Below are 16869 nucleotides of genomic sequence, written 5' to 3'. Positions count from 1 at the left end.
GCTAGTTGGGGTTTAGTCCACTTCTATATGCTTCCCTTCAAGGCTCCGGGGTCCAAGATTATCTTCTGTGTCTGTGTTAATTGATTTCCCTTTTCTTTGTTGAAGAGGGTCTGTGTAGTCTTTCTGCCTAGTCTGCCATCTTGCTGGAACTCCCATGTTGCATTTTCATTGTCATTAATTTCACAATACTAATTTCCCTCTTGATTTCTTATCTGACTCATGTCATTTAGAAAAGTGTCCTTTAGTTTCTAAATACTTGGGTATTTTCCAGTTATCTCTGTTGTTGATTTCAAATTTAATATCATTGTAGTTTCAGAACATGCTTTGTATGACATGAATTCTTTCAGATTTATTGAGACTGGTTTTATGGTCCAGTTCATGGTCTTTGTTGGTAATTATTCTGTGTATACTTGGGAAGAACATTTATTCTGCTGTTATTTGGTGTTATATAAATGCCAATGAAGTCAACTTGGTGATTGTGTTGTTCAAGTGTACTATACTCCTGCTAATTTTCTGTCTACTTGGTCTATCAATTGGGAGCTCTGGTGGTGTAGTGCCTAAGGCATTTGACTGATAACCAGAAGACTGGTGGTTCAAACCCACAAGCCACTCCTTGGAAGGAAGGTTGGGCAATCTACTTCATAGTGATACCACCTCAGAAACCCAAGGAGGGCTCCCTATGAGTCGGACATGACTTGATGGCAGTGAGTGGGTAGCGGTCTATCAATTATTGAAAGAGGGGTAACGAAATGCCTTACCATCATGGTGTATTGGTCTATTTCTCCTTGCAGTTTTGTCTGTTGCTTCATGGATTTTGATGCTCTGTTATTAGATGCATAGAAATTTAGGGTTCCTAAGTGTTCTTGATCAATTGACCCCCCTCATCGTTATGAAGTGATCTTCTTTATTCCTGGTTATATTCTGTGTCTGATATTAAAATATTGACTTCAGCTTTCTTTTGACTAACATTAACATGATATAGGTTTTCCATCTCTTTTTTTTTGTTGTTGTTAGGTGCCATCAATTTGACTCTGACTCATAGTGACCCTGTGCACAACAGAACCAAACACTGCCTGGCTGTGTGCCATCCTCACAATCCTTGCTATATTTGAGCCCATCATTGCAGTCACTGTGTCAATTCATCTTGTTGAGGGTCTTCCCCTTTTTCCATGCCCTTCTACTTTACCAAGCATGATATTCTCCAGGGAATGGCTCCTTTTGACCATATGATCAAAGTTGTTGAAATGAAGCCTGGCCTTTCTTGCTTCCAAGGAGCATTCGGGCTGCACTTCCTCCAGGACAGATCTGTTAGTCCTTCTGGAAGTCCATGGTATTTTCATTATTCTTCAGCATTCCTTTTAGCTTCATTCTATTTGTGTCTTTTTATTTGACATGTCATTTTGTAGACAGCTTATGGTAAGTCTTACTTTTTCATCTACTCTGAAAATCTCTGTATTTGAATGGGAGGGTTTCAACCATTTATATGTAATGTATTATTTCACCTGCAGTTTTTCAAAAAGAATTTATTGTGATTTAGGTGTTAGTTTACACAGCAAATCCGTTTTCCATTCAACATCCACACGTATTTTGTTTCATGTCACTGACTGCAGTTCCTCAATGTAACATCACTCCTCCCACTCCCTCCCTGTGTTTCTGGTTTGCATTCCTGCTTCTGTCCTAATCCTTCCTGCCTTCCAAACTTGCCTTCCATTTTTGAAAGATAACTTTTGCTGGGTATAGAATTTTAGGTTGAAAGTTTATTTATTTTATTTTTCTTTCAGTACTTTCAATATGTTTCTCCTTTATCTTCTTGCTAGCACTGGTCTTAACAAGAAATCTGCTGTCATCCTTGTCTTTCTTCCTCTGTACAAAACATATTATATTAATTTGATTGATTTTTTGGTTTATGTGTTTCTGTTGTACAAGACCATATTACTAAGTGGACTAAGTTTGTATTCTCTCACTATCAGATGTCCAATAGATTTATGTAATAGAGGTCCAATAATGATTGTTGAGTGGATGGATAAATCACCCATAATTAATGTCCTACATCATCAATTCAAATTGTTTGGGCAGTGGGAAAGAGAAGCTCAAGAGACAAAGTACATTCTGGTTGACATTGGTTATGACTTTTTTCTTGTTCTGAAGACTTTAAGGAATATTAAGGACTTTTTTTTTTCATCTGTGGTTTTTGAGACCCAAAACCCTAGACTTTGCTTGGATGATTATGCCTGTGCTCTTGAGTGTGAGACACTGAGCAGGAGTGAATACTGAAAAAAGTGTTGGAAGCAGGCTGATTCCTCTGTTGGCCCTTGTTTGGCAGCATTATCTTTTCATCTTCCAACTTAGCACTGTCATGTGATGAAAATCAATGACTATATTGACTTCCTTGGAACAGAATGGATGGAGACCATGCAACAAAATAGGGGTTTGTGGCCAAAAACTCTAGAACAATGCTGAATTCTCTGTTCAACTCTTGGAGAATAATTATGAAGACAAGTTTCTGAGAAGTCTTCAAGAAAGGATGTATTTGTTACATGTTGTCCCGTTGTTTCCAGACATAATGAAACAGGGAAGCCCTATCATACTCAGCTCCTAATCGTAGGACCAAGTACATTTGGGAAGGCCTGTGGTCCTAAAAGAGCCAGTTCATGCTCTGGGAGCAATGGGTGCTGCTCAACTGCTGGTAACTATGGTAACTACCCACAGGATGCTGTAAGGAGGGAAAGAAGTGGGTCCCGAAGTTCAGTTCCTTTAACTAACCAGTCAGGTTGCTGTGGTTAGTCTAGCTGTAAATACACTAATTGCAGAGGGAATTCAGACCAGCTCACCCCACGTTTCATCTTTGCCTGCCCTTTGGCTTGAGTGCTCAGTAGGACATAGAACTAGAAAGGGTCAGGGTAGAAAGAAATGTGGCCCAGCCTTTCCTGGAGCCCTGGAGCAGAGAAGGAAGGGAAAGTCATGACCTACAGAGTTAAGGAAGAGGCTGGAGAGTGGAAAATTGCTGCCTGGTGATCATTCTCCTCTTCCCCATATCTTCAGCGCAAATACAGACCGTGCAAAGACCTCAGAGAGTTTTTGTCACCTTCTCTGCAAGTTTTCCTCCAACCAGTCACGTTATAGTGGCCCTTTTATTCCCTCAGAGCGTTGACCACTGTGTGCAATTGGCCTGTTGTTTAAATATTTCACTGGATTACAATCTCCAGGAGAGTGTGCGGTTCTGTCAGTGGGACCCATGGCTGTGTTCTCGAACACTAACTGGCGTGGAGCAGGCGCTTAGCAAATGTTATTTGAATGAGTGAATGTCTCCCTAGATTAGAATGTAAGTACTATGAGTGCAAGAATCTTGTCTGCCTTACTCAAACTGAGCAGGAAGCAGAATGCCTGGCACGTAGTAGTTGTTAATTAAATGCTTATTGATTGAGTGGCATACTCTTCTTCTGGAGGACTTTGAAGTTGCACTGAAGACTGCAAATGTGATATATAGGAGTCTTAGAATTGGGCTACAGGTTTGTGTGATGTTTTGGAACCACAGAGGCCAGCTATTGCCTTCCATGAAGAAGTCAAAGAAGCAGAGGTGCACAAGTGCCCACAACCTGGACAGCACAGCCAGCCCTCTACACTTGACCTTCTGACATGACCCTCATCCCTTAGAAGCTGCAGGGGACAGGAAAGGAGCCAAAATGCAAAAGCAAGATCTGTAATGGTCCTTTAGCAGGAGCTCACATCTCTCTAAAAAGCTAGACTCTGGGGAGTCCCTTGTTGATGATCAGCCGACTGGAGGTAGAGAGGGGGTTCTGTGTGATTTTATCAGAGAACAAATGGCTGTGTCTGTCCTCAAAGTACAGGTAGGTCAGTTTGTGTTTAGACCATCAGCTTGACACAATGCCCAGCTCACCGTATGACACGAACGCTCCCACCATCTCTGATGATGCCCCTGGAGTCAGCAATAGAGCACCAGGAAGCGTCACAGGTGCCCAGAACAGTGCCAATTCCTTCTTGGTGATGATTAGGCCCATCTCTTGGCCATGAGCAAATCCCTGGGAAGGTCTGGATGGATGCAGCCCCTCCACCTAACCAGATGCACAGGATCCTCACTAACTGGCCCATCTGGGCTCCCAGTGGAGACCTCTTGTGAGCTTTTAGCCTCAAGCCTATTTCAGGTTAAAAGTCTTCTTCACAAATTTCTCACAGTCCAGACATCCACCTGACGTCCCCCCTCCCCCCAGGCAATTCCATTTTCTCAAGCTAGCTGACCATCCTCTGAAGTTTTTTCTTAGGAAGTTTTTATTTTTTTTTAAACTTTTTTTTGCTATTTGGATAACATTTTGCAAAGCAGAGTCATTTTACCTCCAACAGTTCAACACCTTTTGTTTTGTGCCACTGGTTACGCTCCCCGCAGTGTAACAGCTCTGTTCCCACTTCTTCCCTGTGGTCACCCTTTCGTGTCCTTCTTGCCTACGCATTCCTGCCTCCCTGCCTTTCTTCCTGTGCAGGTGCTGCCCTCTGCTCTCCCATGGTAGATTGCTCTGAGGAGTGCGTCTCTCTGGGGTAGTTGTTCTGCTCCCAGCCCTGTGCATTGTTTGGCTGAGCGTTTAGCCACAGGAGTGACTAACTTCCAGGCCTGAAGGGTGACTCAGGGCCTTAGTCTCGGGGCTTTCACCAGCCTCTATTAGACCAGTAAGTCTGATCTTTTCTATGATTTTGTTTTGTTTCACATTTTTTTCTCACTCTATACAAGCTCTCTAATTTTTATCCCTTTCTGAGCGGTTGGCATTTGTCACGAGACGCCTAGTTCTTCTGGTCTCTGGGTCATAGAGGCTGAGGTTCTCATGGTCCATTAGTCCTTTGGACTAACCTTGTCCATGCACCTTTGATTTTCTTCGCTCTTCTTTGTTCTGGATGAGGAGAGATCAATAGTTGCCACTTAGGTGGCTGCTCACAAGCCTGTAAGAGCCCAGTCGCTACTCACAGAAGTAATTTTGTATACTATGTTGTGCCAATTGAGCTTAATGTCCCCCGAGACCATGGTCCCAAGCCCACAGGCCTAGTGACTCACTCCCTCAAAGTGCTTAGTTTTGGCTAAGAAATTATCCTAACTTTGCTACCTGTTAAAATTATATTGTATGTGTATATTTTTACAGCACATACAAATACATACCCACCAGCCACTCCTCGGAAGGAAGGTTGGGCAATCTACTTCCGTAGTGATACTGCCTCGGAAACCCAAGGAGGGGTCGCTAAGTCAGGCTGACTCGACGGCACACAACAACAACAAAACAACAACAAATACATATGTAGGAATATCATCTGCCAAACCCACATATGGTCGTGGGTATATTCCCATTCACTTATCGGGACCTAATCTTCTTGCCTGTCTACCTATATACCTACCCATGGATTAGTGTTTGCTGTTACTGATAATTCAGTATTGTGTATGAAATAGTATTCACCTTTATTGTCTGTACCTCTTGGGCACCTCCCCGGGTCTTCATTTTCCCATACTGATATTGTGCTGGTCACATGCTTTGTTATATTGCTTTCCCTTCACCCATATCAACATCTGTCTCTTAACAATCTACCTGTTTTCCTCTCTTTCCCTCCCCTCTCATCCATGGTAAGCAACAATGAAAATTTCTTTCTCTGTGTAAGCCTTTCCTTGACTTTTTATAATAACAGACTCATACAGTATATGTCCTATGATTAGCTTATTTCACTCAGCATAATGTCCTCCAAGTTCATCCATGTTATGAGGTGATTCACTGATTCTTCATTGTTCTTTAATATTGTATAGTATTGCATTGTTTCTTTGTACCATAGTTTGGTTATCCATTCATTTGTTGATGGGCACTTAGGTTGTTTCCATAGCTATTGTAAATAGTGCTGTGATGAACATGGGTGTGTGTATATACTTATTTGTGTCCCAGATATTACCTCTTTAGGATATATTATTAGTAACGGGATTGGTGGATCAAATAGTGTTTCCATTTCCAACTATTTAAGGAAGTCCCATACCCTTTTCGGCTGTGGTTGCACCGTTTTACAGTCCCATCAGCAGTGTATGAGAATTCCAAACTCTCCACACCCTTGCCAACATTTGTTGTTTTCTGTTTTTGTTGAACCTTGCTATTAGTGCTGGGGTGAGATGATACCTCATTGTTGGTTTGATTTGCATCTCTCTAATGGCTAGTGATCTTAGGAAGTCTTTTGAAAGAACACGGAAAATTCCAGAAAGATACTTTTCAGACTTTGTAAGCACTTGCTGTATTTGAATGTTGATTCTTTGTATCCAGTGTGTTTTTAATGACAATGTTTTGAAGGTAGATAATTACATTTTACTTTGTAACTCAGAGCCAGGAGATCATTCCAGCTACCATGTTTTAAGAACCAAGTGATAAACTTTGAGATTGAAAGTTTTCCAGTGTTATCAGAAGAAAAAAGAAATGAACAAGCTGGACAAAAGATAGTAGAACATCTCTGTCTCACTCTGTCTTGGTGTCCACGCAGTGACCGCATGTCTCTCGTGCCCATTTCAGGAGGGACCCTGACTCACAGGGATGCACAGCCTGCATTTGAGGAGGCAGGACCTGGTGAGGTCTCTCTCAGTGCTATGGCGATGCTGTGCTTCAGCCTGAGGAGGTAGCCCGGTAAAGTCGGACTCACGTTCCCCAACGCGGTGTTGTTCAAGACGCACGTAACACCTTAGCTAGTTACGATTTCCTGAGCCATCAACGTAGGCTCCAGCTCTTCCTTTACCCAAGTGTCCCCTTCTCAGAGGTAATGGATGTTGGCAGCCATGGTGTTAACCTTCCAGAAAGCTCCCATGCATTTATGAGAAATACAAACACGTCTCCCTTCTTTACTGGCTATGTCTCCTCTGGCTACTTCTTTCTTTTCCCCAATCTTTTAAGATTGAAGCTGACCAGGGCTCCTCATTGACTTTCATCTCTTTTCTGTCTACCTTCATTGCTTGGGTGATCTCATCCAGTCTCCCAAGATTAAATCTCACTGCAGGTTTCTCCCCTGAATTCCACACTGTGGTCCACCTGCCCACAGGACATCTCCTTTTGATGTCCAACAGACATCTGAAACTTAAATGATATGATCTACAGGTTTAATGTAACCCCTGTAGATATTCCAATGACATTCTGCATAAGCAGAAAATAACCAAAACCAAATTCACTGCCGTCGAGTTGGATCCAACTCATAGCAACCCCTTCTTGGGTTTCTGAGGCAGTATCACTATGGAAATAGATTGTCCAACCTTCCTTCTGAGGAGAGGCTGGTGGGTTTGAACTGCCAGCCTTCTGGTTAGTGGTCAAGTGTCTTAGGCACTACGCCACCAGAGCTCCTAGAAGTGGAAAAGCTGATCCTAAAATTGGTATGGAAATGTTAGTGTAAAAATAGTGGGGCATCAGTTCTTGTCTAGCATGAGGGGTGAGAGATGAATCACCATCAACAGCAGCCCAAAGCTGATTCTAGTGAGGTGGAGGTCAGATATGCCTCCTCTTTCTAAACTTTTTACCAATTTTGACACCAGTTGTCCTTTCCATGGTACTCCACTTGTCTGCTGGGTTCAATAATTTGTTGCAAAGTCCACCCAAAACTCACAAAAATACTAACAATTGCAGGATTTATAAGGGATGTAACAGGTTACAATTTGGGATCATAATCAACTTGGCAATAACAGGAACCATTCAGGATAGAGTTCTTCAATGAATACAGTTCGTTCTTGGCCACACTGGCAAGCAAGCCTCTTGCTCTTTGTCCTTGGTGCTTGTCCTCAGCCTGGCCTCTGCCCTGCTCGTGCAAGTGTTCTAAAGCTTGTTACCTCTGCTGATATGTGCCTGAAGCCACCACACTGCCTGGAAGCCTGTAGCCTGAAGGCATTCAGCTCCAATTCTTCATGGGTCAGTAAGCCTAGACTATAGGTCTTGTGTCTCTGCCATCTCATGTTACCTTTAATGTTACCGCTGTCTCTCCTGAGTCTAGGAAATTCTCTGTCCCTCACCAATGGACCCTTGGTTCAAAGGATGCACTCTACCCTTGACTCTTCTTGGTGGAAATGAGGTTCCTCATCTAATCTATAGGACTGGCTCCCTTTAAACCTAGTGGGTTAAAAACCTGACCAATCACCTACAAGGGTTCCATGACCCTTATTTGCATGCTCCAACCCTGCAAGAGTTCCATGAACCACCTTATTTATTAGCAAAAATGTCCAGTCCTCTTGGTTGGCCACAAGCACCTTATTTGCATAGTGACACCCAATCTTTGTGCTAGAAGGGTCACAATAAAGTAATTCACTGCCTTACAGTAAGGAACTCAGAATCAATGAAACAATGTTTTAAAAAAATAATATCGTGTGAGGACTCACACTTCTGCATTTCAAAATGTTCTACACAGTTGTAGTAATCAAAACAGTGTGGTCTTGTTATACTGATAGACATATTGACCAATGGAATAGAATTGAGGTTGCAGAAACAACTCCATACATCTATGGCCAACTGATTTTCGACAAGAGTGATCAAGATCATTAAATGAAGAAAGAATATAATTTCCAGCAAATGTTGATGGGACAACTGGTTCTGCACATCCAAAAGAATGAAGTTGGATGTCTACACCACAAACAAAAAATAGCTAAAATTGATCAAAGATCTAAATTTAAGAACTAAAACAATAAAACTCTTGGACCAAAACAGAGGTAAACCTTCATTATCTTGTGTTTGGCAATGAATTCTTAGAGATGATACCAAAAACACAAGCAACTAAAGAAAAATAGATAAACTTCACTTCATCGTAATTAAAAGTTTTTGTGCATCCAAGGATACTATCAGGAAAGTGAAATGTCAACTCACAGAATGGGAGAAATTATTTGCAAATCAAGGTCTCATAAGGGACTAGAATACAGATTGTGGAAAGAACTCTTAAACAGCAAACAGAAAAATAATCCAATTAAATAATGGGAAAAGACTGAACAGAAACTTCTCTAAAGAAGATATAAAAATGGCTAATAAGCACATGGAAATATCTCAACACTATTAGTCATCAGGAGAATGCAAATCAAAACCACAATAAGATGCCACTTCACCCCTACCGTTGTTGTTGGATGCCAAGTAGTCAGTCTCAGCTCATAGCTGCTCTTGAAGCCTCATTCAGGGCAATCTCCTCACAAGGGGCTGTTGTGGACAGTGATAACCATTACCACCTGACCACCATGTTGTGTCTGCCCCTTGTACCACATCCATTGCAACCAGAAGGCCGGCATGGCTCTTACCATTCAGCTGGGCCTATGTGTGTCCCAGCTCCGCCTATACAGGGCTCAGGATGCCTCTCAACATCATCTATTTCTTCCATGAGTAGTCCTCCGTTGAAATTCTGATGTCAGTGTGAGGTAGAAACAGTCTGGAAGTTCCTCACTATGTTAATGTTGATCCAATAGAGTTACCAGTTGACCCTGTAGTCCCATCACTAGGTCTGTAGGAGCTCTGGTGGCATAGTGCCTAAGGTACTTGACTGCTAACCAGAAGGCTGGTGGTTCATATCCACCAGCCACTCCTCGGAAGGAAGGTTGGGCAATTGACTTCCGTAGTGATACTGCCTTGGAAACACAAGGAGGGGTTGCTATGAGTCAGGTCTGACTCGACAGCACATAACAACAACAACAGGTCTGTACCCAAGAGAAATGAAAACTGGTAGCCACATAAAAACTTGCACACAGTGTTCTTAGTAGCATTATTTATAATACTTAGAAAGTGGATGGATAAACAGAATGTGGCTCATCAATGCGATGGAAATTTATTTGGCCGTAAAATGGAATGAAGTTCTAATACATGCCATCACATGGATGAACCTTGAACATACTATGTTGAGTGAGAGAAAGCAGACAAAACGATGCTGTGTTGTTTGATTCTAGTTACATAAAATGCCCAGAAAAGGCAAAACTTGAGACAAAATGTATATTCCTGCTTGCTTAGCTGTTGGTAGGGGATGGGGGTGATGGAAGGTGATAGCTAAGGGGTACAGATGTTTTGGTATGAAAATGTTGTAAAATTGATTGTGGTGATTGTTGTGCAATTTTGAATATGCTAAAAACTATTGAATTGTTTAGCTCAAAAATACCAAACTTGTTAATCTTTTCCTTTGCATCTTATGGCACTATGTGAAAATTACAACTGCACCTTAATTGCTTTCACTGATGAAAATTGGTCTACAATGCTCAAAGTCATCCCCCCCTCCCCCACCCCAGTTTCCTCTCTTCCTACACTCAGCTGAGCAGGATCACAGAATCTGCCTTTTCCCATGGAGGCTCTCAAAAATGGTAATATTAGTGTTAACTTGCTGAACGGTCTCTCCCAGCTGGTGAAGGAACTCCTCAAGTGCTGCCCTTCACGTGGTGCCCAGGGCGTGTGCCACGCCTGCTGGATCTCAGACAGTGCCTCGGGGGACAGTCCTGCATCTACTACTGCAATACAGGGAAAGTTTGAGCCAGTCCTCATGTCCCTCCAGCTCTCCCTGTCTTCTTGGCCCTCACTCTGAGGCTCCAACCAGGAACCTAAAAGCTGTGGGGGAGGACAAGGGTAACGTCTCAGATGGGTCCCCACTGCCTCCTGAACTATCTCCCCAGTGAGTGTGACCTTCCCCCCAGCCCTTCTCCTGGCTCCCCACAGCCCACCCAAGGTCTTTCCCTCTCCCAGATGCCAACCCACTCTCTATGGCACCAGTGCCTGTGCACTGAATCTACCTCATCTGGGGTTTTCTGTAGAGGAGGGAAAGGGGTAACTTCCCAATGTGAAGTCCCTGCCCTTTAATGACATTGGGAGCTATTTCCCTCCAGGAAGGAAGTCTGCTGTGCCCTTCATGTTCCTGTTGGAGGAGCACAGGGTCTGCACAGAGAGAGACTTAACCCTGTTGGGCTAAGTCAACATGGTGCTGAACCCGTCCCCTGGGTGACCCACTCCTTGTGAACCTGAACTTCGTAAGAAAGAGACTGTGTGCAGCCCCCTCACAGCCCTCAGACAGTTCTGTGTGTGTGGCAGGTGCTCAGCACAACTATGAGCGACCAGTCAGAAGGGATCTGGAGGCTCGTCTGTGTAAATCGTCGTTACTTGTTGTGGACCATGAAACAGTGTGGAAGGGACCCTTGTCCATGGATGAATTTTACGAGTCAACATCATCTCTTCAAAAAATGGTGTGCTCATTTCAGAAAAGGTGAAAGCTGTAGGTTATGTCTCATCTAAAAATAAGCTGATTTCCTCAAATTCTTAAGTTGCTAGAATTCTATTGCAATGCTGACTGTCACCTGGGCTATTTAGTCATTGGTCATCTTTTGAAATATGTGTTTATTGATAGAATCAAGAGACATAGACACAATGTTGATTGTGCCTTTGATATGATGTGTTGAACAGGGCACTCTGTGGTCTTCCTCCCAAAACCCACTGCCCTAATCTCCTAATCAGGAGAAAGACTTCAGACAGATCCCTAAAGAGTCTCATTGTGCAAAACACCTGGGCAGTTCTCAAAACTGTCAAGGTCATCAATTAAGGAAAGTCTGGGAAACTGTCACAGCCAAGGGGAGCCTGAGGAGACGAGGCAACTAACTGGGTCCTGGGTGGGGCCCTGGCTGGGCAGAAAAAGGACGCCAGGGACATCTGAATAAACTGTGAAGTTCAGTTAAAATTCTTGTATCAATTTTGGTTCCTTAGTTGTGACAAATGTCCCACCTTTCTGTAAGATATCAACAACAGGGGGACATGATGGGAGATATATGGGGCACAGCTGCTCTGTCAATTTAAAAACAAAACAAAAAACAAACCAAATACACTGCAGTCAAGTGAATTCCAATTCATAACAACCCTGTAGGGCAGAGTAGAACTGCCCTGTTATGTTTTCCAATGATGTAAATCTTTAAGGAAGCATACTCCCTCATCTTTCTCCCACAGATTGGCTGGTGTGTTTGAACGACCAACCTTTTGGTTAGCAGCCCAATGCTTTAACCACTGTACCACCAGAGCTTCTCTGTCTATCTATCTAAAGCTGCTCTGAAACAAAATCAGTTTAAACAGAAATCTATCCTTCCCTCAGGGGTTTATTGTTCGAATGCTCTCATCTGAGTCGTTGTGGTAAGGACTTTCCGTTCAGGGATCTGTCCACCCATCTGCCAGGCATGGGCCATGGGCCATGCAGGTCCCCCGTCCCCACATTCTGGGCCTGGGAGCCATGTCCCCAGCCACCTGTGGCTCCCTGGACCATTGAGCTGAGTCAGCCCTGGACTTTACCCCAAGGGGCCATCTACCACCAGGTAGGATAATTGCTCTCGAGGGCCAATTCTGACAGCTCCTGGAATGAAGCTCTGCCTGAGGGGGTGGCCGCCAGTTAAAGGTCAACAGGAAACAAAGGAGCCACCGAGTAGTAAGACACGGGGCTTTGGACACAGGTCCCATCTCACCTTCCCCCCCCGCTAAGATGTTATGGAGCTTCCATGAGCGTGGCATCACGTTCACACAGAAAGCCATCGGGATGCTCTGTTGTATGGATAGTGGACACTGCTGTAGTGGATAGCGGTCTGCCTACCGCTGCCCTAATTTTGCTTTTGATGCTTCTGGAAAGACAGATTTCTTTTTGCCTCGACCTACTTTACTTTGGAAAAAAAAAAAATGCCCTTCTTTTGCTGTTTCAGATTGAAACGGTAAAGTGCCAGACCTGGCAGCCATCTGTGTGGCATCCTGACTGCACGGTTCGTCTATTGGTAAGAGCGGAAGCTTTCAGGGCGCTGATCTCCGAAGTAGGTCTTGGTCTGTTAAAGGAGGTGGAAGGCGGCTGACTCAGCAGGGACCCACTGCCACATGTTCTGGAATATGATGCAGCATGGGGAGGGGAGGGAGGAGGGGCGCCGAGCAGTAGGGCCTGCGGTTGGACAGGCAGGTGAGAGGTCCTCAGTGTTTGGGGCCTGAGGCTAGAGGAAGGGGGGAGTCATTGCCGCTGTATGTGGAGGGTCTCAGTGGATTCTGTAGGGTGGTTGCCTGTGTCCCCTGGGGATGCCTGGCAGGGACATTCAGAGGCAGAGCCCAGTGGTAAGCTCTGGCCTGCAGCTTGGGCTCTTGTTCTGCAGACCGAGTGCAGCAGCTCACTGAGGGCTGTGCTCTCCTTGTTCTTCCACCGGCACGGGGAAGGGCAAGGGCATTCATGAGCCAGTAGTCTGTGTGGTTAGAAAATCCAGAAATTTCCTGTCCTTAAACTCCACGCAATAGGTCCCTAAGGCTAACTCCATGTCCTTGAGTATGTGCAGTCTACTGTCCTCATTACCTTGTGGAGGAGGCAAGGCTTCATATAAAACCCACACACATGTGGGCACTGTGCCCTGGGGCAGTCCTCAGCCCACTCCGTCTATATCCAGGGCAAGACCTTGGACTCTCCTAACCCTGGGATTTGCCATGGTCCAAGGGAAGGGACACTAGGTGCCAGTGTACCTGGCTGCTCCCTGAGTAGGGCACTGCCCAGAGACCTGGGTAAGAGGTCCTGGGTCCCTGTGTCTGCATGAAGGTCATAGAGCTGTGCTGAGGCTCAGCATGTACCCATCCCTGCTGACCTCAGCCCTGCACAGCCTGGTGCTCATTGAAGGAGCTGGCTTCCCACCAGCCCAGGAGAAATGGGATGGGGTTGGAAGTGGAGTCAGGATTCCTGTCAGTGGGCTCAGCTCCCCTGATACAAGCTGGGGCTGGGGGCACCCCCATTCTTCCCCCCAGGGCGTGTTGGCCATTTTTGATGAGTAGCCTGCAGTGGTGACGCTGGCAGGAAAGTCATGCATGAGGCAAAACACCTGCACAGGTGAGTCTGCAGCCCACTCCGTGGCCCATCTGTGCCTGAGACTGCAACTGCTCAGAAGAGTGCTTGATGTCCCAGCTGAATTCCAGGCTCTTCCTCCTGGGACACAGACTCCTGCAGCCTGGCTTGGTGCCTGGCCTGGCCAGTGGTGAGTCCTGGGCATTGAGTCAGGACAAGACCAGTGGGTCTCAAGATGATGAAGGAAATGTTCTAAATTATAGAACTCTCTGCACAATATGCTGTGTGCTGCTGGCCTGGCACAAATGGGCAGCTGTGGGGAAGGGGTGTCCTCAAGACCCTAGGAGGGTCTAGGGTGAAAATGATTCCTTCACTGCCCCAGGATAGAGAGGTCTGCTGTGTAGTGTAGCATTTGGCTGCTAACCAAAGATCAGCGGTTTGAACCCACCAACTACTCCAAGAGGAGAAAGGTGGGGCAGTCTATTTCCATAAGGATTTACAGCCTTGGAAACCCTATGGGGCAGTTCTACTCTGTCCTAAAAGGTCACTATGAGTAGGAAGTCACTTGATGGCAGTTTGGTTTGGGTTTGGCCCCATGACACAGGAACAGGTTAGTAGCTTAGTTGTGTGCTTTGGGCAAAGTTGCCAACAAGCCCTGGTGGGGTTTGAGCAGGGCCAAGGCTGAGGACAAAGATCTTATCATCCATGATCTTGTGCCCCTCTCTGTGCAGGGATCTGAGAGACTCACACACATGGCAGCAGGCAACCACACAGCTGTGGTGGAGTTCATCCTGCAGGGCTTCTCTGAAGACCCCCAGGTCCAGGTCTTGCTCTCAGCCTTGTTCCTCCTCCTCTACCTGATGGCCCTTGCAGGAAATGGCCTCATCTTCACAGCCATCAGCTTGAGCCCAGGCCTGCACACTCCCATGTACTTCTTCCTCGCCAACCTGGCCACTTTGGACATTGTCTGCACGTCCACTGTTCTCCCCAAGTTGCTGGAAAGTCTGGTGGTCAAGGTGGCTACCATCTCATATGGGGGCTGCTTGACCCAACTCTTCTTCCTCACCTGGTCCCTGGGGGCTGAACTGCTTCTGCTCACAGCCATGGCCGTTGACCGCTATGTGGCCATCTGCCAGCCACTGCGCTACAGTGCCCTCATGAGCTGGCCTCTCTGTACTCTGCTGGCCACGGCCGTGTGGACAGTCAGTGTATTCAACACATCCATGCACACGGGCCTCATGGCACGGCTGAACTTCTGTGGCCCCAACCACATCGGGCACTTCCTGTGTGAGATGCCCTCATTGTTCCTGCTGTCCTGCAGCCCCACTGCCCTCAACAGCATCATGATGGTCGTGGCTGATGTCTACTTTGGTGTGGTCAACTTCGTGCTCACCCTGGCCTCCTACGGCTGCATCGTGGCCAGTGTCCTGCGCATCCGCTCGGCCGCAGGCAAGCGCCGCGCCTTCTCCACCTGCTCCTCCCACCTCCTGGTGGTCACCTTGTACTACTCCACCGTCATCTACACATACATCCTCCCAGGTTCGGGTGCCTCTACGGAAAAGGGCAAGGTGGTCGCTGTTTTGTATACAGTGGTCAGCCCTGCCCTGAACCCTCTCATCTACACACTGCGGAATAAAGACGTGAAAGCAGCCCTCCGGAAGGTGACCCCCTTCTCCCGGTAAGGAAAGAGAGTGGCTAGGTGAATGCTCCCTGTGTTAGCTCCAAAATAAAACTTTGAGAGTCAGATGCAAGAAGTAAAGACTAAGAAGAAAATAAATGGGACAAAGTTATAAGCAAGGAGCTTCCTCCATGGGGCTGCCCAGCTTTCTACCTGGAACCTTAACAAATCCTGACCCTGAGGGATGGGCAACGGCTGCCTGGAGTGGAGCAGGAGGGACTGGCACTTAGCAGCAATGTTTGAAGTGCGTGGCACTGCTGTCACTTCTTTCAGGTTTGGGAATGTGGCCCTCTGAGCACATCCCTTGGTGTGTTCCAACATGGGAGTCTGTCAATATCCTGCTGTTCAGACCCTTCTCAGACCCAACTCCCTTTTTGTGTAGTGGGAAAATCCAGGGGTAGTGGCTGCTCACCACATACACGAGTCTCCTGGCTCTGGCAGGGCAGAGAGAATGAGACGTGTTTAAATTGGCTTCTGCTCAGACAACCTGGAGAAAGAGGTGTATTTCTGTTTTCTTCCTGTTCATGAAACGTGTCATCATTCTTCACGAGGAAGCTGTTGCAGAGCAGGAAAAAAATTCTCTCATCTTTAGTTTTACAAAATTTCTTCAACAGAATTTTTGTGGGTTCAGTTATTTCTCAGTCTTTTTTCCACTCTTAATCATTTCTCTTATTCTCTGCTGGTAGCTTCTGAATGTCGGTGTTCTTCATTGCCTCGGGCCAACTCTGTGTTCTACTCTTGGTAGCTTCATTTGTGCTCCCGCTGCATTTATCATTAATATTTGTCAGTCCACATTTATAGCTGTAATACACAGTTCACCTCTGATCCCCAGGTCCATAGATATAACTAGCATAGCTGCTTGGAAATCTTCCAGAGACCTCATTCAGCCAATCTAAGTGCATGACCTTCACTTCTCTTCAACCTCATCCAGTCACAATTATTGAAACATTCTTGATACTCTTTCCTAGCTTTATATAGAAACCACCTGAAATTGTTATTATTAAACTTGAAGACATTTACGTCCAATGCTTCTCCTATCTCTAACACCTACCTAAGATTCCATAGTGTTCCTATTGGGTGGTGTGACACCTACCTGCTCTTCTTACCTCTATTCTTGACTGCCCAAGATTAGTTCTCTACCCTGTGTCCAGAGTTATAATTTTCACATTTTATTATGCAAAACTTTAATCATACACAAAGTTGAAAAAATGTATGGTAAACTCCCATATATCCATTGTGTACATTCTTCCATTAATTTGGTATTAATTTTGTTTTATTACTCATGTGTCCAACCACCTATCATCTTATTACTTACACATTTCCAAGCAAGTTGCAAAGATCAGTACACTTCATAAATACTTTGGAATATGTATCATTAACCAGAGTTCCACATTTGTTAACAGTTATATTTT

General features: G+C 45.3%; 1 protein-coding gene across 1 annotated transcript; it reads left to right on the top strand.

Moving 5' to 3' along the window:
• The first annotated feature begins 14531 nt into the window (after window positions 1-14531).
• On the top strand, window positions 14532-15461 carry LOC103193601 (olfactory receptor 13A1-like). The gene has a single exon (XM_007936857.2). The coding sequence runs from the start codon at window positions 14532-14534 to the stop codon at window positions 15459-15461; it is 930 nt and encodes a 309-aa protein (XP_007935048.2).
• The last annotated feature ends 1408 nt before the right edge of the window (window positions 15462-16869 follow it).

The sequence above is a fragment of the Orycteropus afer genome, unplaced genomic scaffold, assembly GCF_000298275.1.
Source record: "Orycteropus afer afer isolate SDZICR_OR568_19922 unplaced genomic scaffold, OryAfe1.0 scaffold00038, whole genome shotgun sequence".
Lineage (NCBI taxonomy): Eukaryota > Metazoa > Chordata > Mammalia > Tubulidentata > Orycteropodidae > Orycteropus > Orycteropus afer.
This window is presented reverse-complemented; position numbering and strand designations above follow the sequence as displayed.

What these genes read in the sequence shown, in the direction of transcription:
- LOC103193601 (XM_007936857.2), top strand. Translation starts at nt 14,532, where the DNA reads ATGGCAGCAGGCAACCACACAGCTGTGGTGGAGTTCATCCTGCAGGGC.